Consider the following 25,961-nt stretch of genomic DNA (forward strand, 5'->3'; position numbering starts at 1 on the left):
CAGGTCTCAACCCCTCCCAGGAGGTTTTTTGCTTTTAATCTCAAGCGACACAGGAAGTGAGGTAACATGGCGGAGGGGGGGGGGGACACAAAACTGCTGGGGGCAGGGAGGGCCGGGGGCTAGGAGATCCCTGGGCTGGCCCATTCGCAGTCTCCCTCAGGCCTGCCTGTCCGGCAGGAGCGTGGACACCAGAGTGGTGACCGCCAGGGTGCCCAGGGAGGCGGCCACCAGGGAGCCCCCGGAGAAGGGCTCCGTGTTCCTCTGCAGCCAGGCGTACTCCTCCTCCAGCTGGCGCCGCTGCAGCTCGGGCCCCACGCGCCGGCGGATGGCCTCGTAGTACGCGTTCAGGTACCGGATCTGCGGACAGACGGGAGACGCCGTGAGCGGCGGCGAGGGGGCAGCCCCCCGGCCCCCAGAGAGCCCCCCTCACCTGGGCCTCAGACAGGAAGCTGGTGTCGATGAGGTTCCGGTCGTAGGGCACCAAAGACACCACCTCGAAGGTCAAGTAGGGCTCCACCCCTGTCCCGTGCTGCAGCGGGGGAGAGAGTGAGGGGCCGAGGCCAGCCCCTGCCCCATGGCTGCTCGCACCCGGCCAGCCCCCCAGCCCTGAGCTGGCCCCTCCTCCTCATAGGGGTCCTGGCCCCATAGCCACAGCCTCGCCCGTCTCACTGCCTGTCAGGCCATGCCGAGCTCCGTGCATATCACCCCGCACTGGCTGAGAGAGATCCCCCTGGACTGGCTGAGGGAGACCCCCCTGGACTGGCTGAGAGAGACCCCCCTGGACTGGCTGAGGGAGACCCCCCTGGACTGGCTGAGAGAGACCCCGCCCCCGTGACCTGTGCCTGAGGGAAAAGGGCACAAAGCAAACCCCACATGGGGAGGGGTCTAAAGCCAGCGCCTCCCCCACTGACCAGTCCCCCCACTCCAGGGTGCTGCCCTCTCTACTGCCTGCTTCTGCCTCTCCCCCCACAGCCCCCATGGTGCTGCCGAGACAAGGCCAGTAGCCCCCCGGTCCCAGTCCTGGGCCAGCTGCCTTGCAAAAGGGCCGGGCCCGAGGAGCTCTCCGGACTCCTCCTGCCTCGCTCCGACTGCCAGCGAGCGCCTCATGGCCCTGGGCCCGGGGGGGGGGGGGTTGCCCCGAGCAACTGCCCCCCCAGCCTCTCCCCCAGTGTCCCACCTCCACAGTGCCCCCCTTTTAGGGGCCCCCGCGTGCTTTCTGCAGCTCTTGTCCCCGGCTCCCCTCTGTGCACACGCTGGGCTCCCCCCGGCCCTGCCGCGCCGCCTCGGCCAGGCTCACGCAGCTGCCGCTGCGCTTCCTGTGGCTGGCAGCGGAGACAGACGCGGTTGGGTTGAGCAAGGGGGTGACTGGCCCGCCCCAGCTCCCCTCCTCTCCCACGCTCCAGCTCTCTCACCTGGGCCTGCCAGGCCTGCCGGCCACCCCCGGGGGGGCCGCCCCCCCTGCTCTCCTGCTCTGCACCCAACGTGCACCCTGCTCCCGGGGATACTGGTGAGCGTGGGCACCGCCCGGGGGGGCTCACAGGCCACGCTGGCTCAGTGGCCCTGGTTTCACGCACGGCTGCACAAGAGCCGCGTGGCTAGCTGGTCTCCCTGGCGCCTGGCTGATCTCCCTCCCCGCCCGAGCCACGGGTCTCAGACCTCCATGGCCTTACACCCTTCTGCAAGCCACTGCCCAGCACCTGGCAGGGGCCTGTCCCCAGCCGCAAACCCCTTTGTCGGGCCCAGCCCTCTAGAAGAGAGGGAGAAAGTGGGGGAGGGGGCGGCCGAGCGTCCGTCTGTCCCACCCGGGGAGGCGTCACCTTGGTCTGAGCTTCCACCACCAGCGCCACGTCTTCGATGCGGATTCCAAAGTCCCCCTCCTGGTAGTAGCCAGGTTCTGGGGAGCAGAACGGGAGGCCGGTGAATCCCGTGCCCTAGCACCTGGGTCACGCTGAACTGGGGGTCTCCCTCGAGCTCTGTGGTCCCACTTCCCGGCATACCTCCAGGCAAGCTAGACCCCCGGCCCGGCCCCAAGTAGAGCCCCGGGCTGCATGCCTAGGGGATCTCAGGAAGGCTGATGCTGCCTGCGGGGGGGAGGCCCGGCAGCCCACGTCTCGAGGCAGAGGGCGCTGGAGGGGAAGGACTCACGTACCTATGGATGTGAACATCCCTTTGGTCAGGGGCACGTTGTTGGACTGGAATCCCACGGGCCCTGCCGGGAGGAGATGCCACGTTTGCTGGAGCAGGGCGATCCCGGAGACGTCCGCGCCCTGCTCCTCACGCAGGCTCTGCTGGAGAGGGGGCTACCCCTTCCCCATGCACAGCGCCCAGGGACCTGTGCTTACCACACGTCTCCCCAGACCCCAGCATGCTCAGCCTCCCAGGGCCCCCGCTGGCCTCCCGCACTAGCCAGATATCCAGGGGGCGGGCAGATGCCAGGCGAGGAATGGGAATTCCTGGCAGGCAGCCGTCCCTCGCGCAGGGCCCCTGGATCCCAGAGGCTGGCCAGGCAACGGGAGCAGGGGCACAGCCCCCCTGTGCCTGTCCAGTCCAACCCCCCGGGTGGGGAGGAGAGCCGAGGGGCACAGGCAGCCCGCAGAGCACCTACACTCATGAACAGACAGAAAGTTGCCGATGCCGTGGCCAGTCCCGTGGCCGTAGTTGAGTCCAGCCTCCCACAGAGCACGGCGCGCGAAGGCCTCAACCATTCGCCCTGAAACACACAAAGCCGAGAAGTCCTGGGAAGAGAAACCACGTCCCCCGTGCGCCTGCCTGCGCGGCAGAACGCTAACCTGTGTTCTAAGAACATCAGCACGGCCAGCCTGGGCCAATGCCAGGCACCCCAGAGGGAGAGAACAGGGAATCCCAAAGTGATCCCTCCTCTGTTGCCCATTTCCAGCCCCTGACAAACAAAGGCCAGGGACACCCACCCTGCCCAGCCTGGCTCGTAGCCATTGATGGACCCACCCTCCATGAATGTATCTAGTTCTTTTCTGAACCCTGTTTAAGTCCTGGTCTTCATGACACCTTCTGGCAAGGAGTTCCACAGGTTGTCTGTGCGCTGTGTGAAGAAAAACTTCCTTTGGTTTGTTTTATACCTGCTACCTATTCATTTCATTTGGTGACCCCTAGTTCTTGTTATGGGAACAAGTAAATAATGTTTCCTTATTCACTTTCTCCACACCTGTCATGATTTTATAGACCTCTCTCCTATACCCCTCAGTCTCCTCTGTTCTAAGCTGAAAAGGCCCCATCTTCTTAATCTCTCATCACAGAGGACCCGTTCCAAACCCCTCATCATTTCTGTTGCCCTTTTCTGAGCCTTTTCCAGAGCCAATGTATCTTTTGAGATGAGGTGACCACGTCTGTATGCAGGATTCAAGACGTGGGCCTATCGGGGATTTCTCTAGAGGCAATAAGGTATTCTCTGTTTTAATTTTGATCCCTTTTTTTTATACCGTTCGGCCCCAGGCGTCGCGGTGCGTGTGTTATTTTGTTTGAGCTAACCTGAGCCAGGCCTGGCAGAGCATTACAGAATCTCCCAGTGACTGGGTCTGGTGTGTCTCTCTCTGAGAAGGAAGCTCTATGGCCAGCCCATAGCTAGGTACAGAACCCTGGCCTGCCAGTAGCAGCCCTGTTGCTATGTACAGGAAGCACATGACAAGGCGTCAGAAGTAATCTGACGCCAGAGGAGAACAACCAGAGGGGAAAAAGGAAGAGAGGTGGCAGGATCTGCAACACCTACAAGAAGTTCAGCTTGGACAAATGGAGAAGCTGGAAGGAGTATTTTGGAAGATTTCCAATTGCTACACGCTTATTTATTATTATTTACCTCTAATTAATGCTATGGGGAAGCAGGCAGAGCACATTTTTAACTCCTTTGACTGTACTGAAGCCAGTCACAAAGATGTGTAGGAAAGGGCTCTGGGGATATTTGATGTATACATTCTTTCTCAGAGAAATGTGGCTTATGAAAATGTGTGTCGTCCCCAGAGAACCACACAATGACGGGGGGAGGGGACAGGGGATGTTTTATGAGAACTCTGCATGCATGGGCTGAAAACTGTGATTTTGGAACTGCAACATGCGACAGTCTCGGAGACAGGCTGGTTCCTAGAGGTGGGGTAAGAGATAAAAATCTTTCTCCGCTGCTACAGGTGAGAAAGCTGCCTGAGCTAGTCAAACAGCAGAACAAAAGGCAGGAGGAGCATCTTCCAAAACCTGAAAGTAGCTTATAAACAGACACTTGAGAAACTTAAAAAACCCAAAGAGTCTGGTAGCACTTTAAAGACTAACTTGAGAGTCCTACAAGCCGGTCTCATAAAACCCCAGAGGCAAGAAGAGAGAACTGGCTGGAAGGGACAAATTGCAGCGTGAGGGGCGGAGAAAGTCCTGTCCCAAAAGACGATGCACCGCCCGCCAGAGGCACCAGGCACAGAACATGCACAAACCGTGAACAGCACCAGAGCAGTCAGGGGATCTGTCACTTGTGATGCCCCAGAGCCTGCCGAAGAGTGAAACTGAATATTTATGGTAAGACAACTAACTTTAGAACTGACTCAGAAGCCGTCAGTCATCTCAAAAGGGCCTTGCAGAAACCTCACTGGCCCCCCACGGCGTTCCGAGCTGCATGGCCCGGTCCCCCACAGAAACAGCGGACAAAGATGCTTGTGGGATCAAAGGACCAAGCATGAGCAGACTCTCAGCGGGGCTGCCGGGACGGGCCTAGTGAGAAAGGCGAAGGAACTCGACAGACTATCGGGGATATTGGACTGCTGAGAAGGGATCTGGTACAACCTACCTCAAGAACAAGGCTGAACTGTGCAGTGTGAATACAGATCGCTAGCTTCCTCCCATCCCTGAGTGATAGAGGACAGAGTGGACTGGCATAAGCAAGAAAGTCTCTGAGCCGGGGGCATGGTGGGCTCCAGAGGGGCTGGTTGCAAAGAAAAATGAGGGGAAAAAATCTGAAGAGTAGGATGCACTCAGGAACGGGCCGGAGCTGAAACGAGAGCCGGGCACGGAGCATTACCCTGGTCGGTGCCTACACGACCCTTCTGCAGTGACACCCCCGGCATGGACTGGTCAAGTCCAACACACCTTGGCTGCCGGGGCCAAACCAAGAAAATGCCTTTCATAAGGCCCACAAAGGGATCCCACAGCGCTGGGTCTCACGCACGATGGTGTGAACAGCCCCCTGCTCGGAGTGGAGGCGAGCGAGCAACGCCCGAGGAGGTGACATTGCCACAGCACGGAAACCGGGTGCATTTCACGCTCACCGATGCAGGAAAACGACAGGCACAGGCGGCAAAGGATGAGCACACGGGCAAGGGGGGACTTTCTCTGGTCACCGTGTGGATTGGATTCATTGACCAACACCCGCCCTGGGAACCCACATTGGCAGAAAAACCCTGGATTTCCTGGACCCCCCACTAGCAAAGGACATGGACCCATTGGAGAGAGTCCAGTGCAGGGCAACAAAAACCATGAAAGGCTTAGAGGACATGACCTACGAGGAGAAGAGGAGGGATTGGGGCTTGTTCAGTCTGCAGAAGAGAAGAGCGAGGGGGGGTTTGAGAGCAGCCTGAAACTCCCTGCAGGGGGGTCCAGAGAGGCTGGAGAGAGGCTGGTCTCAGTGGGGCAGGTGGCAGACCGAGGAGCAATGGGCTCAAGTTGCGGTGGGGCAGGTCTAGGTTGGAGATTAGGAAAATCTATTTCCCTAGGCGGGTGGGGAAGCGCTGGGCTGGGTTCCCTAGGGCGGGGGTGGAATCTCCATCCCTGGAGGTTTTTCAGTCCTGGCTGGACACAGCCCTGGCTGGTCTGATTGAGTTGGGGCTGGTCCTGCTCTGGGCAGGGGGCCGGACTCGGTGGCTCCTGAGGTCTCTTCCTGCCCTGGGTTCTGTGACTCTCTGGATCACACGCCCAGCAGGGCAGGGGCTTGGGGGCATGGAGCCAGCTGAGAAGCCCGCTCTGGCCGGGCACTGCATGGGGCTCCACCAGTGATGCCAGGGCAGGGCTGTCCCCGGGTCGCACTCACCTGACGTTCCCGAGGGGAAGACGAGCCTGGCCAGGTCAATGTTTCCCATCAGCACTCGCGTGTAGGCTTCCTGCGCGGGGCAGATGAACATAAGAACATAAGAACGGCCAGACTGGGTCAGAACAAAGGTCCGTCCAGCCCAGTGTCCTGTCTGCCCACAGTGGCCAATGCCAGGTGTTCCAAAGGGGGTGAATCGAACAGGTAATGATCAAGCGATCGCTCTCCTGCCATCCATCTCCACCCTGACAAACAGGCTAGGGACCCCATTCCTTACCCATCCTGGCTAATCGCCATTGATGGACTTAACCTCCATGAATTTATCTAGCTCTCTTTTAAATCCTGTTATAGTCCTAGCCTTCACAACCTCCTCTGGCAAGGAGTTCCACAGATTAACTATGCACTGTGTGAAGAAGAACTTCCTTTTATTTGTTTTAAACCTTCTGCCCATTAGTTTCATTTGGTGGCCCCTAGTTCTTATATTACGGGAACAAGTAAATAACTTTTCCTTATTCACTTTCTTCACACCACTCATGATTTTATAGACCTCTGTCATATCCCCCCTCAGTCTCCTCTTTTCCAAACTGAAAAGTCCCAGTCTCTTTAATCTCTCTTCATATGGGACCCGTTCCAAACCCTTAATCATTTTAGTTGCCCTTCTCTGAACCTTTTCTAATGCCAGTCTATCTTTTTTGAGATGAGGAAACCACGTCTGTACGTAATATTCAAGATGTGGGCGTCCCATGGATTTATATAAGGGCAATAAGATATTCTCCATCTTATTCTCTATCCCTTTTTTTAATGATTCCTAACATCCTGTTTGCTTTTTTGACGGCCGCTGCGCACTGCGTGGACATCTTCAGAGAACTAGCCACGATGACTCCAAGATCTCTTTCTTGATTAGTTGTAGCTAAATTAGCCCCCATCATACTGTACGTATAGTTGGGGTTTTTTTTCCAATGTGCGTTACTTTACATTTATCCACATTACATTTCATTTGCCATTTTGTTGCCCAGTCACTTAGTTTGGTGAGACCTTTTGGAAGTTCTTCAGTCTGCTTTTTTCTTAACTACCGTGAGCAGTTTAGTATCCTCTGCAAACTTTACCACCTCACTGCTTACCCCTTTCTCCCGATCATTTATGAATAAGTTGAATAGGATTGGTCCTAGGACTGACCCTTGGGGGACACCACCAGTTACCCCTCTCCATTCTGAAAATTGACCATTTATTCCTACCCTTTGTTTCCTGTCTTTTCACCAGTTCTCAGTCCATGAAAGGACCTTCCCTCTTGTCCCATGGCAATTTCATTTACTTAAGAGCCTTTGATGAGAGACCTTGTCAAAGGCTTTCTGGAAATCTAAGTGCACTATATCTACTGGATCCCCCTTGTCCACATGTTTGTTGACCCGTTCAATGAACTCTACTAGATTAGTAAGACAGGATTTCCCTTTACAGAACCCATGGTGACTTTTGCCCAACAAATTATCTTCTTCTATGTGTCTGACAATTTCATTCTTTACTATTGTTTCGACTCATTTGCCCCGTACAACAGGAGGCAACAGTGCAGGGAGCACCCCCTGCTGGGGCAGGGCGGTCATGCAGCCCCACAGCCCTCCTGCAGGGCATCCCAACTGTGCTGCTGGGGTCCTAGGCCCCACCACGCCAGCAGCTAAAGGAGACTCTACTCGAGCGCGGTGGCGGGGCCTGTGCTTCTGCAGCAGGGGGAGGGGGCCTGTCCCAGCTGGGGCCTCGAAGGCTCAAGGCCTATGGGGTGTGAAGCTCCAGGCGGCTGTAGCTTTGCAGCGGCTGCCGCTAGGAGCCCAGGGAAGAAAGGGGAGAGGGCCCTTGTTACTGACACGGGCAGGGAGTGGGGGCCCTTGCTGCCTCCCCCGCCAGCGACGCAGGTCAGCCCAGGGCAGTCACAGACTGCGGCAAATAGGGCCCAGCCCAGCCCAGTACCTTCTGGAATGGGGTGGGCGTCCCCCAGTGGACAGTCCGGGTTATGTCCGTGGTTCCACCCCTGCAGCAGAGCAAAACCTGTCAGCAGCTCATCCAGGAGCCAGGCCCTCCCGCCAGCAGAGCGCTGAGCTAGTCCCTCTGTGGCAGAGCGAACAGCTCCTGCCCTGGCCCTGGCCCTGGCCCTGGCCCTGGCCCTGGCCCTGTGTGGGACCGGAGGCACATGGGGCTGGCCAGGGTTCCCTGCAAGCTGAGCGTGGATTGGCAGAGTGCACACGGCCGGCAGTGTTTCTCCTGGTGGTGCACATCGACACATGGCTCAGTGCATGCAACAGGGTTTATTCCGCACATGGGTGGAAACCATTCGAGGGAACATGGCTGGGCATGGCCTGAGGGTCGGTGGCTCATTGCAGCCACCGTGGCTGGCCCATTTCTGGACACGGTTAGTGCTGTGCTTGTGGGGACAGAGCTGGGGCAGCGCGAACACGAGGCCCGGCCATACGCACAGATATTGCCCTCCGGAGTCTGAAAGGTACAGCTCATCCACAGACAACTTCCGGCTGCTGACGTTGGATGGGCTGGAAGGGAAACACCCCACAATAAGAGAGATCCTGCTAGCAGGCCCGGGGAGACCCACCAGCCCCTCCCAATCTCCCGCACGCTCATGTTCACTCTGACATGGGCTCACGCGCTAGAGTGAGCCAGGCCAAGGGCGCTGCAGCCCCTGACCCCCAAGAATGCCTGGATTTGCACCCAGCCCCACACCCCACGTTTGCCCTGGGGGCTGGGGGGAGCAGCCACTCGGCCCTGAGAGGCTGCAGCTGGTTCCCCTCTGGGCGGGGGGCAGTTCTGTCTTGTGCCCTGGGCTGAGAGCCCCCTGGTCCCGGTGGGCAAGGCAGGTCCCGGCTGTGGAGGGCACCAGGGCTGATCTTGCCCCGGAGAGGCTGCGCCCTGGGTACCTGTAGTGGGCGAGGGCCGCGTTGAGCCCGCTGGCAGAGATGGTCTCGAAGCTGGGCCCCCGGCAGTGCTCCTGCGCTCTGGAAAGGAGAAAGGAGGCCGGGGAGGCGGGGGGGCCGAGAGGGGGCAGCCCGGCGAGAAGGGGCCGGGGCACTGGCAGGGGCGCAGCGGGAGGGGAGCACAGCTGGGCCCTGGCCATCGGCCCAGATCAGTTCTGGGCTCCCCGGGCTGGGGAGGGGAGGGCCAGGCAGGCTGGGGCTTACGCTGGCCCCTGACGGGAGCAGGCCCCAGGGCACTGTGGGGAGCAGCCCCCCTCCCCAGGTTCTGGGCTCTGACCCCGCCACACGCTGCCATCTCCCCACCACCAGGGGGCGCTGCCGGCCTATATAAGCCTGGCCACTGGCACCCTGCCCCCACGGCGCTGCCCAGCCGCTCTGCAGCCCCCCTGCACCATGGGGCACCGCACAGAGCGACCCCTCTGCCCCCTGGGCTGGAGGGGTCCCTGGGCCCCACAGCCAGACCGACCCCCAGGGCCCATCCCCCCAGGCTGGAGCGGGGGTCCCTCTGGCACTGACTTGCGCAGATTGTCCACCTGGCGCGCGCCGGAGAATTCATCCACCGCGCCCGTGGGGACGTTCTTCTCCAGCCAGAGCAGGTACTGGATCACCGCCACGGCGTCCTGCACCTGGGGGCGAGCCGCGGGGCGTGACTCCCCCGAGGAGCAGCACCAGGCCCCTCCCCATATCGGCCAGCCCCCCAGCCAGCCCCCGTCCCGCCCAGCCCCCCGGCATGGGGAGAGCCCCCACCCCAGCCAGCCCCCGCCCCGCCCAGCCCCCCGGCATGGGGAGAGCCCCCGCCCCGCCCAGCCCCCCGGCATGGGGAGAGCCCCCACCCCGCCCAGCCCCCCGGCATGGGGAGAGCCCCCGCCCCGCCCAGTCCCCCGGCACGGGGAGAGCCCCCGCCCCGGCTGGCCCCTGCCCTGCCCTGCCCAGCCCCCCGGCACAACAAGAGCCCCATCTCTGGCCAGCCCCCATCCCAGCCAGACCCCTAGCATGGGGAGAACCCCCATCCCACCAGCTCCCCTGGTATGGGGAAAGCCTCCTGCCCCACCTGGCCCCCCAGCACGGGGAGAGCCCCTTGCCCTGGCCAGCCCCCTCCCTGGCCAGCCCCCTCCCCGACCAGCCCCCCAGTATGGGGAGAGCCAGAGCCTGCAGCACATACATGGGTCACCTTCAGCAGCTCCTGCTCCTTGGCGTTCTTCACGGCCTTGGTGGTCATCACTGGCGAGTAGCTGCTTTCCACTAGCTTGTCCTGCAGTGGGCAGCAGAGCCTGGTCAGCCGGCCAGGGGAGCAGGGCGCCAGCCACCCTACTCCCTGTGTCCACTGCGTGCCAGCAAACCAGTGAGGTCCAAGGCAGGAACATGGGCAGGAGGGCAGGGCAGCCTGGCGGTGCCAGGGCAGGGCATGGCCGTGGGAGAGAGCAGCTGTCAGGTGAGCAAAAAGGCTGAGGGCAAGGCCCAGTGCCCAGTGAGCCACATGGCACACACCCGGGCACCCTCGCTCTGCCAGTGACCAAACGCCCCAGGTCCCCCCCAGCTGGGGCCTGACCCTGAGCATCATGACCCTCTGCTCTGGGGCACGAGGCAGGACTGGCCCATGAGGGAGGGAAGGGGAAGGACCAGAGCAAGCACAACCCTCTCACCCCCGCCCCTGGCACGCCCGGGCCTCTCACCCCCGCCCCTGGCACGCCCAGGGCCTCTCACCCCCGCCCCTGGCACGCCCAGGGCCTCTCACCCCCGCCCCTCACACACCTAGGGCCTCTCACCCCCACCCCTGGCACGCCCGGGCCTCTCACCCCCGCCCCTCACACACCTAGAGCCTCTCACCCCCGCCCCTCACATGCCCGGGCCTCTCACCCCCGCCCCTCGCACGCCCAGGGCCTCTCACCCCAGCCCCTGGTACACCTGGGCCCTCTCACCCCTGCCCCTCGCACGCCCGGGCCTCTCACCCCCGCCCCTCACACACCTAGAGCCTCTCACCCCCGCCCCTCACATGCCCGGGCCTCTCACCCCCGCCCCTCGCACGCCCAGGGCCTCTCACCCCAGCCCCTGGTACACCTGGGCCCTCTCACCCCCGCCCCAGCACGCCCAGGGCCTCTCACCCCCGCCCCTGGCATGCCCAGGGCCTCTCACCTCCACCCCTCGCACGCCTGGGCCCTCTCACCCCCGTCCCTGGCACACCTGGGCCCTCTCACCTCCACCCCTCGCACGCCCAGGGCCTCTCACTCTTGCCCTCTTCCCCTTGCACACACAGCCCATCACTGCTGGCCCTGCCCTGCATGCCAGCCCCTTCTATGGGCAAGGCTGCCCGTGGCCCAGGCAGCTTTACCAAAGCCCCTCCCAGGCCAAGGCTGGCTCCCGCAGCCAGGGGGATGGGACAGCGGAGGCCTAGCCCCATGGTACCGGCAGGGCGGGGCAGCCCACCTTGGGGATGACCCCGTAGAGCCCGTAGGTCGTGTACTCCGTCCCAATCCAGACCCGGACGTCGCCCTGGGCGTAGGCCTGCACCCTGGCTCGCACCTGGCCGTACTCCTCCACCTGCACGCACAGGGGCCCCGGGCACTCTGCCCTCAGCGCCTGCTGCGCCTCCGCCGTCAGCCGGCTGCTGTCCACAAACAGGCTGGGGAAGGAGCACGGCTCAGCTGCGGCCCCGCCCCGTCCAGCCCCCTAGGCCAGGGCTCGCAGGGGAGTGGGGCAGGAGCCTGAATGCCAGGAAGAGAGTCCGTGGGGGATGGGGGAGCGAGCCCAGGAGACAGGCTGGGGCTCCGAGGGGAGGGGGACCCAGCCCTTGAGGCCATGAGGGGGCTCAGGGGATGTGGGGAGCTGGTGCCCAAGAGATGCACTGGGGCTCCGAGGGGGCCAGCCCCAGGGCCCGTGCTGGGCTCAGAGGGGCTGGGGAGCCGGGGGAGGGGGCAGCCCCAGGGACTGCTGGGCCTGGGGGCTGCTCTGTACCTGATGTTGGCGGTGGTGAGGAGTGTGTAGGAGTAGAAGACGGGGTTGTACGGGATGTCGCTTCCTCGGAGGTTGAAGAGCCCTGTGGGAACACGGGGATTACAGGGGTTACAGGCCCCGCTGGGCTCCAGGGCAGCGCCGGCAGAGAGTCTGGGCGCAAGGTGACGCTGGAGGGTGCCGTCTCTCAGCTGTGGGGGCAGTGCCCAGCACAGGGGACTGGGTCTCGCCCCCAGGACCGTGATCAGCCAGGCTGGGCAGGCAGTTCAGCTCGGTGCAGGATGCCTGGTAGGGACGCTGGCCTGAGGACACTGGGGCTGTGCTGGGCTCAGAGGGGCTGGGGACACTGGGTTCTGTTGGAGGCTACAAGGGTCTGAGGGATGCTGAGGACATGGGCGGTTGTTGGGGGGCTGCGATGCTCTAAGGGGTACTGAGAGAACCGGGGGGCTGTTGGAGGCTGCGAGAGTCTATGGGGTAGTGAGGACACTGGGGAGTTGTTGGGGGGCTGTGAGGGTCTGAGGGGTACTGAAGGCCTGTTGGAGGATGCAAGGGTCTGAGAGGTGCTGAGTACACAGGGAGGTTCTTGGGGGGCTGTGAAGGTCTGAGGGGTACTGAGGACACTGGAGGGTTGTTGGGGGGCTGTGAGCGTCTGAAGGATGCTGAGGGCACTGGGGGGCTGTTGCAGTCTGTGGGGCAAAGCCGGAACGTAGGCGGAGGCCATGCTGTGGAGGGGGCAATGGCAGCATTGTCCCGGCCCATCTCTCACAGGCTGTCTCCTCCAGCCCAGACAGCAGCACGGCCATGGGGCTGCGGGAAAACTGCTCCATCTGGCTCCGGATCCCGGACACCTTCTCTTGCCAGGTGCTGCCTGGAAGGACAGGGGGAGTCAGGCATGTGAGAGTCAGGTGCACCCCCCTGCGGGAGCCCTCCCATCCCTGCCCAGCTGGGAGGGGACCATTCCTCCAACACCTGCCCTGCCAGAGAGCTTGGGGCCATCCAGGGCTCTCTCCGCAGCCTCCCAGACATGCCATGCCCTGGGCGAGCGAGCTGAGGGTCTCCCAGCCTGACCCAGCCCAGCCAGACTCCACTGGGGGACCCAAACCTCTGGAGAGTTCCTGGGGCTGGCTGCATGTGTGGCACTCAGACACCTGTCTCTGGCCGTGCAAATGCCCCCAACACCACAGCACGCCCAGCCATGCACAGGGATCATGCTCCATGCCATCAGCAGGGGGCGCCGGGGATGGGCTCACGCTCCGTGCCACCAGCAGGGGGCGCCGGGGATGGGCTCACGCTCCGTGCCACCAGCAGGGGGCGCCGGGGATGGGCTCACGCTCCGTGCCACCAGCAGGGGGCGCCGGGGATGGGCTCACGCTCCGTGCCACTAGCAGGGGGCGCCGGGGATGGGATCACGCTCCATGCCACCAGCAGGGGGCGCCGGGGATAGGCTCACGCTCCGTGCCACTAGCAGGGGGCGCCAGGGATGGGCTCACGCTCCGTGCCACCAGCAGGGGGCGCCAGGGAGGGGCTCACGCTCCGTGCCACCAGCAGGGGGCGCCGGGGATGGGCTCACGCTCCGTGCCACTAGCAGGGGGCGCCGGGGATGGGCTCACGCTCCGTGCCACTAGCAGGGGGCGCCGGGGATGGGATCACGCTCCGTGCCACTAGCAGGGGGCGCCGGGGATGGGCTCACGCTCCGTGCCACCAGCAGGGGGCGCCGGGGATGGGCTCACGCTCCGTGCCACTAGCAGGGGGCGCCGGGGATGGGATCACGCTCCGTGCCACTAGCAGGGGGCGCCAGGGATGGGCTCACGCTCCGTGCCACTAGCAGGGGGCGCCAGGGAGGGGCTCATGCTCTGTGCCACCAGCAGGGGGCGCCGGGGATAGGCTCACGCTCCGTGCCACCAGCAGGGGGCGCCGGGGATGGGCTCATGCTCTGTGCCACCGGCAGGGGGCGAGTTCCTACCCGTGAAGGTCTCTGGCAGGAGGTAGATCGGGCTGGTGGGCGGAGGAGGCCGCTGCGATCCCCACACCAGGTCCACGAGGTTGTCCTCAATGGGAACCAGGGTCCGGCCGGAGTCCTTCAGGACGCGGGTGTAGCCTTGCCAGAGAGCTGGGGAGGGAGGCGCTTGGTTAGCTCCGCGGCAGGTCAGTCTGACGCCCTCCCCAGGCCCTGCCCACCTGCCCTTCCTGGGGAGGGCAGCCGGGCTCCGGGGGGCAGGAGCAGCAGGCGGCGGGGCGGTACCGATGGAGAAGAGGAAGGGATCCAGTCCAACGTTCTCGCCGGCAGGGACCTCCTGGAGCAGCCACTCGCCGATGGCGTCCATCCAGACTGCAAGACAGGGCACAGCACGTGGCAGGCGGGCTGGGGGGAGCAGTGGGGAGGGGGAGTGGGGCCAGGCCTGGAGAGCAAGGCTCAGAGCTCCGAGTCTGCCAGGCCGGCTCTGCCGGAGCCCAGGGCTCAGTCACTGGCAGGCAGTGTGCCCGATGGGGTTTGCCCACGGCTCCGGTGCCCGGGGCTCCTCTTGGCAAAGGCTGGGGCTGGGAGCCCCGGCTGGGAACAGAAAGGCCACGGAGCGGGCGGCTCCCTGGGGGGGTGACCCGCAAAGTCTCCCTGCTCCTGGCTCCTGACCTATCTTCTGCAGCTCCCAGTTGCAGTCCATCTGGCGCTCTGCCTGGGTCCAGTACCGGCTGTCTGTCCACAGAGCCGCCTTGTGCAGCGTCACCACGCCGGTCCCTGCCGCCCGGAGGAGAGAGCCCGTTTGCCTGGGCAGCCTCGTTCCACAGGCCCCGGAGCCGCGGGCGGCCAGGCCGCTGGCTCCCTGTGGCCCTGCCCTAGGTGCGTCTGGCTGCTCTGGGGCAGGCCGGGTGTCGCCCCAGCCACGTGGCCCAGGCATCCCCCTGGAACCCAGCTCCACTCGCGTGTGGCCCGGCCACCCTCCGCTGGGCCAGGGGAGCTGGGTCCCGCCGGGCACAGCACGGGAGAGCAGCGCTCGCTCGCCTCTGGGCCAGAGGGGAGACGGCCCCACCAGGGAGACCCGGGGTTCTGCGGGGAGGGCTGGGATGAGTGAGGGGCCTGGCGGCGGCTCAGAGACCGGAATTTTCTCCACAAAGAGTCTGTGAATTGGGGCTGCTGCTGGCAAACCCGGCTCACCACCCCGTCCCCCCCGATGGGCTCTAGCGCCAGACTGTCCTGGAGCCGACTCCAGCAGGGCCCCATTAGCCCGCCTGGCTAGTGCACGGGCCTGTCCTGAGGCTTCTCACAGACGCCTCAGCTTCCCAGCCTGCCTCCTACGCCAGCCCCCTGGGCGCAGGACACAGGCCCATAGGCACAGGGGGCTGGAAGAAGCATCAAGGGGGCATCTACTTCCCAGGGAAGGCCGACGGTCTTTGGGGACGTGCTCACCTGCTGAGCCCGTGAAGCCGGTAATCCACGCCAGCCGCGCATCTCGCTCAGCAATGTACTCGTTCTGGGACACAGAGACACCCCTCACAGCGCCTCTGCACCCCCAGTGACCCCTCACAGCGCCTCTGCACCCCCAGTGACCCCTCACAGTGCCTCTGCGCCCCTCACAGCACGTCTGAACCCCCAGTGACCCCTCACAGCGCTTCTGCACCCCCAGCCACCCCTCACAGTGCCTCTGCGCCCCCAGTGACCCCTCACAGCGCCTCTGCGCTCCCAGTGACCCCTCACAGCGCCTCTGCACCCCCAGTGACCCCTCACAGCGCCTCTGCACCCCCAGTGACCCCTCACAGCGCCTCTGCGCCCCTCACAGCACGTCTGAACCCCCAGTGACCCCTCACAGCGCCTCTGCACCCCCAGTGACCCCTCACAGCGCCTCTGCGCCCCTCACAGCGCGTCTGAACCCCAGACACCCCTCACAGCGCCTCTGCACCCCCAGTGACCCCTCACAGCGCGTCTGAACCCCAGACACCCCTCACAGCGCCTCTGCACCCCCACTGACCCCTCACAGTGTGTCTGCGCCCCTCACAGCACGTCTGAACCCCAGACACCCCTCACAGCGCCTCTGCACCCCCAGACACCCCTCACAGCGCGTCTGCACCCCACAGTGACACCCCTCACAGCACGATTGTCTCCCCACAGTGACACCCCAGCTCAGTGCACGACTGCTCCCTCAAGACCCCCCGCAGAGCACACACCTCCCCCTCCCCCCCAGCTGAGCGCTGCTGCCCAGGGAGCGAGCTGAACAGCCCGGCACTAGCGGGCAGCCGGTGCCAGAGGGGCTCTGCCCTCCCAGCCCTCCCCGCCACTCCTGGGGCCAGGGGCAGGCTCTGCAGGCAGGGCACGTGGCCGGGTTTGGCACCAAACAGCTGCTCCCGGGGCCCGGCGGCGGGGGCCGGAGCTGCAGCCAATGCCAGGGCCTTGCGCCGGGGCGGGCTGGCAGCCGGAGCCTTACCATGTGTGCGTCGGTGGCGGGGACGATGTAGGCGCTGACGTTGTAGGACTGCATGCGCTGGCGCAGGGCGCTCAGCCGGCTGCTCGTGTCCGTCACCGTGGGGGGCAGGAACTGGGGTCACAGAGACACACGCCGATGAGGGGCTGATCCAGGCAGCCCTGCTGGCCACCCGCGGGGCCTGGAGCAGAGAGCCCTGGGCAGGGCGTGGACCCTCGGAGGTGACTTGCTGGGGGGTCGGCTTCTGCCAGAGCCCCGGCTGCTCCGGCGCTGGCTGGCTGCCCGTTGGCTCCGTGGCGGGGCGGGGGCAGCAGGGAGGGGCTGGAGGCAGAGAAGGGCGGAGGCGAGGCAGAAGGCCTGGCCTGGGAATCTAGGGAGTGGGGGAGCAGGCCGCTTGCCCGGGGCTGGAGGGGGTCTCACCGGGGGGGTCGTGGTGCAGTTTCGGATGTCGCTCCTCGCTGAGCTGCTTGGCGCTGCCCATCCCACGGCCCAGCCTAGGAGCAAGCAGAGACGCGTCAGCAGCCCCAGAAATCCCTCCCCCCGTTCCCTGCCATGCTCTGCGCGCCGCGGACGTCCCGCCACGTCCCACCGCCCCGCCGCAGAGCCTGGCGCCCCAGGAGGCCGTGCGCAGACAAGGGGGCTTGCGGGCCCCAGCCAAGGCGCAGGGCCTGTCTCCACGTCACACGAGTACCCGCCGTCTGGCGGTGAGAAGGGGCGCCCTTCGCCGAGCTCCAGCTCCGGCAGAATCTTAGCCTGCGCTTGGTACCCTACGGCGCGTCCCTAGCCCTTGCGGTCATGGGAGAAGCCCGACGGCTTTGGGGCGGGAGTCACGTTATCAGCGCTCCGGCCCGAGCGGGAGGAGGGCAGTACCTGGGCCAGGGGCCAGGCTCCGGCTCCAGCTCCACCCCAGCTCCACGGCAGAACGCCACCTCTGTCGGCCACGGCCACGTTCCGCTCCAGCTCCTAGTTCTTAACTACTCCGCAGGGCGCAGTGTTGGGGCGCTGGGCGTGTGAGCAGGCGAGGCACCGGGAGGTTCACGCGGGGAGGGGGCTCCCGGTGGTGCCTGGACGTATCCCTCGCCGGTACATGACTGGGAGCTGGAGGCTCCGCTGAGAGCTCGGGAGGAGTCCGGAATCCCATGGCTGCAGTTCAGGCAAAGGGCAAAGCGCACCAGTGGAGAAAGCCAAGGGGTGTGACGGGGAGTTCACGCCGTGGGGCTGCTGAGACGCTCCCAGGGCTGGAGAGCGCGAGGGGTTCCTTAAGGCCGGAGAAGGTAGTGCGGGAGACCAGTTACCCTGGTCCATGTGCCCAGGGAGGTGGGCGAAGGCCAGACAAAGGGAAGCAGTCCCCGGTTCTGGGGAGCAGTGAGTGCCGGGGAGAGGGACGATATGGGCCCCCCGACCTTGGTTCCATTATGGTCCCTGGGCAGCAGCCTGGTACGGGGGGCAGGCCAGGGCCCCCTCCCTTGCAGACAGGCTCTTGGGGTCATTAGGCCCCTGCAGAGCATCACAAGAGCGATTATTGGGCGGGTGGCTCAGTCCAGGGAGCAGCAGCTGATGGCGGAGAGGGAGGGAGACTGGGAAACCCTGCACCTAGCAGGGCGCTGGTCAGTCTGAACACATTCGTCCCCAGAAGTCTTGGAAGACGAGGACGCTCCAGACGCCGGGAAGGAGGCTACCGTGCCCCTATTGGAAGAGGGTAAATGGCGCGCCCCAGGTAATTCTAGGCCAGTGTGGGTGACGTGGATCCCGGCAAGGTGATACAGTGACTGACGCCGGACTCGATTAATGACTAATGAAAGGAGGGGGGTGTAATTAATGCCAATCAGCGCAGCGCAGAGGGAAACGGAGCCTGTCGAAGGAACTGGCTAACTTTCCCGAGGAGAGTCCAGTTTCGGTTGAGAGACGGCCAGTGCTCTAATACCCCAGGACTTGCTTTGCCTGCCAGCTCGCATCACCAAGCGCCTGGATGGGAGCTAGAGAGAGATCAAATGAACGTGGCACCCATTAACTGGATTAACTGCTGGCTGACTGAGAGATCTCCGTTCACGTCCCTACGCTCAGCGCTGAGCGGGTGGGTTTCCCATGGGGACCCACAGGGACTGTCTCTTGGCCCTGTGCTGTGCAATGTTTTTATCAATGAGCTGGAAGAAACCAGGGCCTGGCGGATCAGGGGTGCGGGTGACACAGAGGCCGGGGGAGGGAGACATACGGAAGAAGCTGGTCCCTGGTACAGAGTGATCTGGGTCGCTTGGTCCGCTGGGCTCAGACTCACTGACTTTACGGTCAGGAGAACACACTCATATCTCACCTGCACACCGCTGGCTACAGCGCCTCCCGCCCCTGTGCCAGCAGCAGCCCCCTCACTTCAGGCTGAGCGGCTGCTGACTCGGGCAAACCTCCAGGAGCAAGGGATGCTGGGACGCAATGACTGGAAGAGGTCTGGGGGGTGGAGAATCAGCTGACCTGGAGCAACACGTGGAGGAGAGGACGGGAACAGGAACAGCCGACTTGGGGCCACCGCGGGCAAGTCCAGCCTGGCCGAGCTGGCTGCCTCCTACGGCAAGGGAACGGGCTCTGTGAGAAGGGGAAAGTGGCGGGTGTGATAGACCTTGACTGTAGCAAGGCTTTGGATAGCGTCGCCTGCATTATCCTCGCCAGCGAGTTAAAGAGCTATGGATTGACCAGATATCAGCATCAGCCTTAATGCGGTTACCCCCCCCCCCCAACACCCTTTCATCGGTTAACAGGTCGAAGCTAGCTTAATTCACACTGGAAATAAGGTGTTACATTGTAACAGTGAAGGTCCCTAACCATTGGGATAAGCCATCAAGGGCTGGGGTGGGGTCTCCATCACCGGCCATGTTAAGATCCAGGCTAGGCGTGTTTCTAAAAGCGGGGCTTTAGGAATGATTCGGGAGCAGTTCTGTGGCCCACAGGAGCTCAGACTGGTCCCTTCTGGCCTGGAAACCTGAGTCAAAGAAAGGGGACAGCGTTCTTACAGACACTGGGGCTACTTTTACACTGGCACCCTTTTCCGGAAATGCTTAAAACGGAACAGATTTCTCTTATAAGTATTTCCGGAAAAAGCGCGTCTACATTGGCAGGATGCTTTTCCGGAAAAGCACTTTTTCCGGAAAAGCATCCGTGGCCAATCTAGACACGCTTTTCCGGAAAAAAGCCCCGGTCATCATTTTCGCGATCAGGGCTTTTTTGTGGAAAACACTACTGTGCTGTCTACACTGGCCCTTTTCCGGAACAGTTTTCCGGAAAAAGACTTTTGCCCGAACGGGAGCAGCATAGTATTTCCGGAAAAGCGGCTGATTTTCCGGAATAAGTGGCCAGTGTAGACACAGCCTGGGTGTATGCAATTGTTCTTGGATCTCAGATGTACACCAAGGCTGGTACCTGCAGGAGGAGTGCCCTGGACCAGCACCTGTCTACAGGTAGGAAGATGGGTCAGAGAGAAGCTTAGCTCAGCTGTGTTCCCTCTAATCTTCTCCATCCATGCAAAGAAATTATCCAACAGAATAAATGTTATGTGCACCGAGGCATGTGCAGATGTGCACCACCAGGAGAAACACACACTGAGCTGTAAAAGCAGCAAGGAGTCCTGTGGCACCTTATCCATGCATCTGACGAAGTGGGTCTTTGCCCACGAAAGCTTATGCTCCTACACTTCAGTTAGTCTATAAGGTGCCACAGGACTCCTCGCCGCTTTTGCAGATTCAGACTAACACGGCGACCCCCTGATACTTGACACTGAGCTGTAGGCGCTCTGCTAATCAGCTGCTGGCATTGGAGTCTCCCCTGAGCACGGCGCACTGCTCATGGGATAGAGAAGGCCCTAAATATAGGGACTGATCCTGGTTTGGGGGCTGGGGATTGCCATGTTCCCACCCGGGGGATCGGCTGGAAGATGCTCTCTCCAGGAGCGTTTCTCTCCAGCCGCACTGCTGCGTTTCCATGGCGCTGTCCAGCTGGCGTTTGCAAGGCGCGAGCCGGTTGGATTTCCCAGCATTCGATCCCGAAAGAGCCAGACTCAGCTTCCACCGCACAAAACGGCCTGTCACATAAAACGCGGGACACGACTCGGCCTCGACCCAGAAGCCGGGAGTGCCGGGGGCGAGCGGTGTTCCTGGGATCGGCCAGGCGGCGTGACGGAGGCTGTTTGCAGCTGTGGAGCAGGCTGCCTCAAACAGGGTGCCGTGTGCCGTGGGTGTTTCTGATAACAGTGTTTTCCTGCCCCCAAAGGAGCCACAAGCACCCGGGCTGGCACCGGAGACCAGACCCGGCGGCACCCGCGCAGCAGTGCGGAGATCGGGGGCGCCCGGGGGAAGAGGAGCGGGGCGGGGGGTTGCGACAATGGGGCTGTAACTTTCCCTGCTTGGGACCTTGCCACGGAGAGCAGGCCGAGCGAGTTCCCCAGGACAATGCTCGGGAGAGGTGCCAGGGAGCTGCCCAGAGACACTGGGCTAGTCTGAGCCAAACAGGCCCTGCCGCTGGCGCCCCAGGCCGGCTGGTGCTCGGTAGGAGCAGACCCCGCGGCGCCCTAGCCAGGGCCGGCGCGTAGGCCCCGCTGGCGGAGAGCAGAGCGCGGGACGGGGCCATTCCACCCACCTCGGGGTGGAGGGGAGAACGAGCCGGCAGATGGAGGCATCAGAAACCAGCTTCCCCAGCATGAGCTGCCCTTCCCCCACCTCTCCCTGGGCCCTGGGCCTTGCCCCGAGAGCTGCCCCACGCGGACCAAGCCACCTGGCCGCTCCTGCTGACTCCGCACCTGGCGTGGCAGCTTTACCAGCCAGAACGAGGCCTCCGAGGCGCCCCTCCGAACCCAGCTTCCCCAGCAGCTCGCGCCCGCCCCAGCCAGCGTCCTCCCGGGCTCTCGCCATGTAGCGGGCAGAGCGGAGGCCGGGCACTCGCTGGGTACAGTCGAACCTCAGAGTTACGAACCCCTGGGGAATGGAGGCTGTGCACAGTGCTAACAGACCCGTGTAGCGGGCAGAGCGGAGGCCGGGCACTCGCTGGGTACAGTCGAACCTCAGAGTTACGAACCCCTGGGGAATGGAGGCTGTGCACAGCCCTGACAGACCCGTGTAGCGGGCAGAGCGGAGGCCGGGCACTCGCTGGGTACAGTCAAACCTCAGAGTTACGAACCCCTGGGGAATGGAGGCTGTGCACAGTGCTAACAGACCCGTGTAGCGGGCAGAGCGGAGGCCGGGCACTCGCTGGGTACAGTCGAACCTCAGAGTTACGAACCCCTGGGGAATGGAGGCTGTGCACAGCCCTGACAGACCCGTGTAGCGGGCAGAGCGGAGGCCAGGCACTTGCTGGGTACAGTCGAACCTCAGAGTTACGAACCCCTGGGGAATGGAGGCTGTGCACAGCCCTGACAGACCCGTGTAGCGGGCAGAGCGGAGGCCGGGCACTCGCTGGGTACAGTCGAACCTCAGAGTTACAAACCCCTGGGGAATGGAGATTGTGCACAGCGCTGACAGCCCCGTGACACGGAACGAACCGGGCTGGCTGTTCTTTCGCAAGTTCACCACCCAGCTCTGACTTCACACCGCTTCAAAAGCTGCTGCCTCCCCTGTGCAGTGCTGGTGGGGTGCGCCTGACATGGCGCTGGGCTGCTGGGGGGTCTCTGCGGCTGCCTGGTGGCTACTGCAGGTCCCACAGGAGGAGTGCGGCTGACTGGTCGGTGTGTAGCTCTGGGGTGCCACTGGGCTGTCTGCCTGGCTAAGTGTCAATGTGCCCATCTAGGAGCAAAGCACGTCAGCTGGACCCAAGGGGGAGCTGCCCTAGGCCTGTGGAAACGATCTCGGGGTGACCACGAGCGCCCCGTGCAGCTCTGTGGCTAGAAGGGCTAATGGGAGGCTGTGTTGCATACACAGGCTTCTCAATGAGGACCCCGGGCTTGGGCACCGGTGGAACAGCTGCTGGAGCAGCTCTGGTGCCCACCAGTTCGAGCAGGAGGGTGTGATCAGTCGGAGAGGGGTCAGCCAAGAGCCAAGCGTGGTTACAGGACCGGAAAGCCTGCATTGCAGGGAAGAACTCGATCGAGGTGGCTTCGCAGACAGACCGTGGAGAGGAGATTGGGTCCCGCGGGAAGCAAAGCGATCGAGCGGAGCAAGCGCTATCGCCAGCCAGTCTGCCGAAGCCAGACCCCGGCCGATGGGCAATGGGGCCGCCCTCGGAACACTGCGCTGTGGCCCAGCGGATTGCCCCTCCCGGGAACGTCTCCAGCACCATCGGCCGAGTTCTAAACCGTCCACTCGGGGAATTCTTTCGGGAGACGTTCCCCAGCCTGGATTTTACAGGGGGGTGACAGGGCGTTTGCCCCGCACTGGCCCTTTAAGGGCAAACCCTGGGATGAGGGAGGGCTGAGCAAAGCCCCAGCTGGGGGGGAGGTCTGGCTAACGAGGGCCCAGCAGGGGGGGGAGTCTGGCTAACGAGGGCTCAGCTGGGGGGGGGGTCTGGCTAACGAGGGCCCAGCTGGGCTCTATAAAGAAGGGCTCCAGGCGGCAGGGGGAAGCTCACTCTTGCTCTGGGCAGAGAGCAGGAGGGACCTGGCTGCTGGGGAAGCTGGAGGCTTCTTGCAGGCAGGCAGGCAGGCAGGCAGGCAGGCAGGGCTGGGGAGGCTCTGACCAGCAAGCCCCGAGGCTGCAGGGCCTAAAGCAAGGCCTGAGGCTACTAGGGCTGTAGAGAGGCGGCCATGGTAGGCAGGGGCAGCAGGTGCACCCCCCTTTGCCGGTGCTGAGTGGCCATTGCAGATGCAGGTTGCCCCGAGGTGGGGGCTAGATGGAGACTGGCAGTGGGTCACTGAGGCAAGGTGGGTACAGGGGAACTGGGTGTTCCCTGGGGGGAGAACAGGGGGCCCTGGAGAGGGGAGGCCCCTGGAGTGCAAGCAAGTTAACCCCCCCCCGGAAGGGGGCTCAGACACTGGCGTGGGGGCTGCCGGAGGACACCGTGGTCAAAGGGAAACACGGGGAGATGCCAGCTGCAGGGAGGTGCCCAGCGAGTCATCAAGCTCAGTCCCAGGACTGCGGGCTGGGGGCGCCAGGGTGGTGCATCTGCCCCGGGACAGGGGGCCAGACTAGATTGGGGTGGGCAATAATTCTGGCAGGGGGCACTTCATGAATTTTGATTTGTGTTTGTGGGCGGGGCCTCAGGTGGAAGGGGCGGGGCCCTCTAGGCCCGGTGTGCCCTGGCCGTGGGAGGGAGCCACTCCCCTACCTCCAGGTCTCTTGGGCGGGAGAGGGGCAGGGTGGGCCGGACCAGACGGCTGGGCAGGCCTGATCTTGCCCACCCCGGATTAGGTGATCACAGTGGACCCTTTTGGCTTTGGAATGTGTGAGCCCGTGAGCTAGGCAGCTCTGCAGGGCCTGGACCCCCCGTTCCCCACACCCTGCGGCTCCCTCCTGGGCTGGCCGGGCAGAAGCTGCTCAGCCCCGCGCAGGATCCGACCTGCCAGTGCCACGCCCCTAGATGTGTGTAGGGCCAGCACTTGGCCCTGCCTTTATGCCTGGAGCTGCTCCCGCTCTGGGCTTCCTTGGCGGCCGTTGGGAATGCAGCCCCCTGGCTCTGACAAGGGGAGTCCCAGCAGCCCCGGAGCACGCCCCAGATCCCCTGCCGTCCGCTTGGGAGCTGCCCAGCGGGGCACCCGCACGAGTCAGCTCTGACCAGCCCTTTGGGGTTTGCAAGCCCATTGCACATGCCCATTGCTCGGCCTGAAGCCAGGCTGCCATGTCGGGGCCATAGGTCAGTGCCCCCCGGAGGGACGGGCCCAGGCCAGCAGGCACCTGCGTGCTCCCCTCCATGTGAGGGGGTGGGGGGCAACACCATGGCTCTTTCAAAAGAAAACCTCGCTTGCTTTCTCTTGCCTGCCAAGCACAGGCCTGCCTTAGCTTAACCCCCACCTCGACTCGGAGCTCCCCGGGCAGGTCCCAGGGCAGGGAAGGGCTAGAAGTTTCAGGGGGTGTCTGCAGATAGATAGCTCTATCGATCAATGGGGGGGGGGAGAAAATATGGGGCTAGATAGATAAACAGCTTTCAAGTACCTAAAAGGGTGTCACAAGGAGGAGGGAGAAACATTGTTCCCTCTGGCCTCTGAGGACAGGACAAGCAGCAATGGGCTTCAACTGCAGCCAGGGAGGTTTGGGTTGGACATTAGGAAAAACTTCCTGCCTGTCGGGCTGGTTAAACACTGGAATCAGTTGCCTGGGGAGGTTGTGGAATCTCCATCCCTGGAGATATTTCAGAGCAGGTTGGGCAGACGCCTGCCAGGGATGGGCTAGATCTGTGGTGTCCAGCCAGTTCTGAAGCAAACTAGCCACCTAATTCTGAAGATGTAAATCATTGTGTGAGCCAGCTACCCGCATGCAACCGGCCAAACAGCCGCTAGTGGCTAGTGCGTGGGACACGGCGGGTCTAGCTTGGGTCTAGCCCGGGCGGCAGGGGACTGGACTTGATGACCTCCCAAGATCCCTTCCAGTCCTAGTGTCTGACTTGATGGCTAGCTGGATAGACAGAGGGGATGGCTGGGTAGATATGGAGCTGTGGGGGATACACAGACAGGCGGCTCAGCCCGGCTCGCCCTGCTGGTGCCCTGTGAACGGAGACTCTCGCACGTACCGGGAATGAGAAGCATCCAGGCCCAGGAGGCACAGCGAGACGAGGGCATGTTTCCCCGCGGTCCGGAGCCGCCTGCCAGGTGGGGCCAGAGAGCCCAGGTCTGAGTGTGCCGGACTCCCCGGCCTGTGCGCGGGGCAGCCGTGCCCACTGGAAAGCAGGTCCGGAGGCAGCGGGCAGGGGCTGGCTCTCAGATCACTGTCACGTCCTCCCGTTGCAAGTCTCGCACTGATAAAAGCAAACAGATAGTGCAGTGGGGGCAGGGTCCCAAAGTCCAAAGATCCAGCCAAAGGCAGCAACCGGGAGAGCCAGAGCCAGGGACTCCACTGAGATCCACTTCCCGGCACAGGGCAGGGCAGGAGCAGCAGCGGCAAGTGGGCGTGGGCTGGGTTGGTTCCTGCTGGCTCTTCCCAGGGCCCTGGGACCGGCTGTGTGTGCCGGGGCGCGGCGCTCTGCTCTGCTCTGCTCAGCGGGCAGCAAGTCGCGCAGAGCCAGCGATCCGGCCGCGTCCCCTCGGCTCCCAGCTGGCAGGCGCGGGGTGCGGGGTGCAGCCAGACATCACCGGCGCTGACACCCCAGGCAAAGCGACGGGGCTCAGGCCGGCCTGAGGGAACCCCCTCCCGGGCTCAGCCCGCAGCTCCTTGGGGAAGCAGCGTCCTGCAGACTCCCCGGCCGGCCACGGAGCCGGAGACACCCGGAGCATGGGTGACTCGTGAAAGGACACGGAGCTCTCCGGAGCGTGGGCTGCAAAGCGCAGGCCGGACCCGCAAGCCCCTTTGCAGGCAGCACACAGGGCGGGGCCGCTGCTCTCCTGCGCACACGCCCGTAGTCTAGGCCAGGCCGTGGGGCGCGGGGGGCCCTGCCAGAGCAAGAGTGAGGGGGCAGCTGGACCTGCCCCCTGCCAGTCTCCTGGCCTGGGGGCGGCAGGGGCAGGGCTGGGGTCACCCCGGCGCCTGCTCTCGCTCG

At 63.5% G+C, this 25,961-nt stretch overlaps 1 protein-coding gene across 1 annotated transcript; it reads right to left on the minus strand.

The window, feature by feature from the left end:
• Positions 1–25,300, minus strand: XPNPEP2 (X-prolyl aminopeptidase 2). The gene is made up of 21 exons (XM_075896609.2): positions 24,999–25,300; positions 16,785–16,858; positions 16,368–16,478; positions 15,356–15,419; positions 14,582–14,686; positions 14,195–14,281; positions 13,916–14,062; positions 12,719–12,820; positions 11,956–12,037; positions 11,428–11,623; positions 10,166–10,255; positions 9,520–9,629; positions 8,947–9,024; positions 8,494–8,565; positions 7,991–8,051; positions 6,035–6,104; positions 2,606–2,710; positions 2,150–2,209; positions 1,818–1,894; positions 431–529; positions 1–357 (listed from the first exon to the last, which is right to left on the minus strand). The coding sequence occupies exons 1-21, from the start codon at positions 25,045–25,047 to the stop codon at positions 157–159; spliced, it is 2,040 nt and encodes a 679-aa protein (XP_075752724.2). The 5' UTR covers positions 25,048–25,300; the 3' UTR covers positions 1–156.
• Positions 25,301–25,961: the final 661 nt, after the last annotated feature.

Source organism: Pelodiscus sinensis, chromosome 13, assembly GCF_052426305.1.
Source record: "Pelodiscus sinensis isolate ZL-2025 chromosome 13, ASM5242630v1, whole genome shotgun sequence".
NCBI classification, from domain to species: domain Eukaryota; kingdom Metazoa; phylum Chordata; order Testudines; family Trionychidae; genus Pelodiscus; species Pelodiscus sinensis.

Bases quoted from the DNA above. Each gene is read 5' to 3' on its own strand.
- XPNPEP2 (XM_075896609.2), bottom strand. From the start codon at position 25,047: ATGCCCTCGTCTCGCTGTGCCTCCTGGGCCTGGATGCTTCTCATTCCC. The intron at 14,282-14,581 runs GTCAGGAGCCAG...CCTGTCTTGCAG, and splicing joins CTGGGAGCTGCAGAAGATAG to TCTGGATGGACGCCATCGGC. The intron at 10,256-11,427 runs GTGGGCTGCCCC...TGCCCACTGCAG, and splicing joins TCTACGGGGTCATCCCCAAG to GACAAGCTAGTGGAAAGCAG.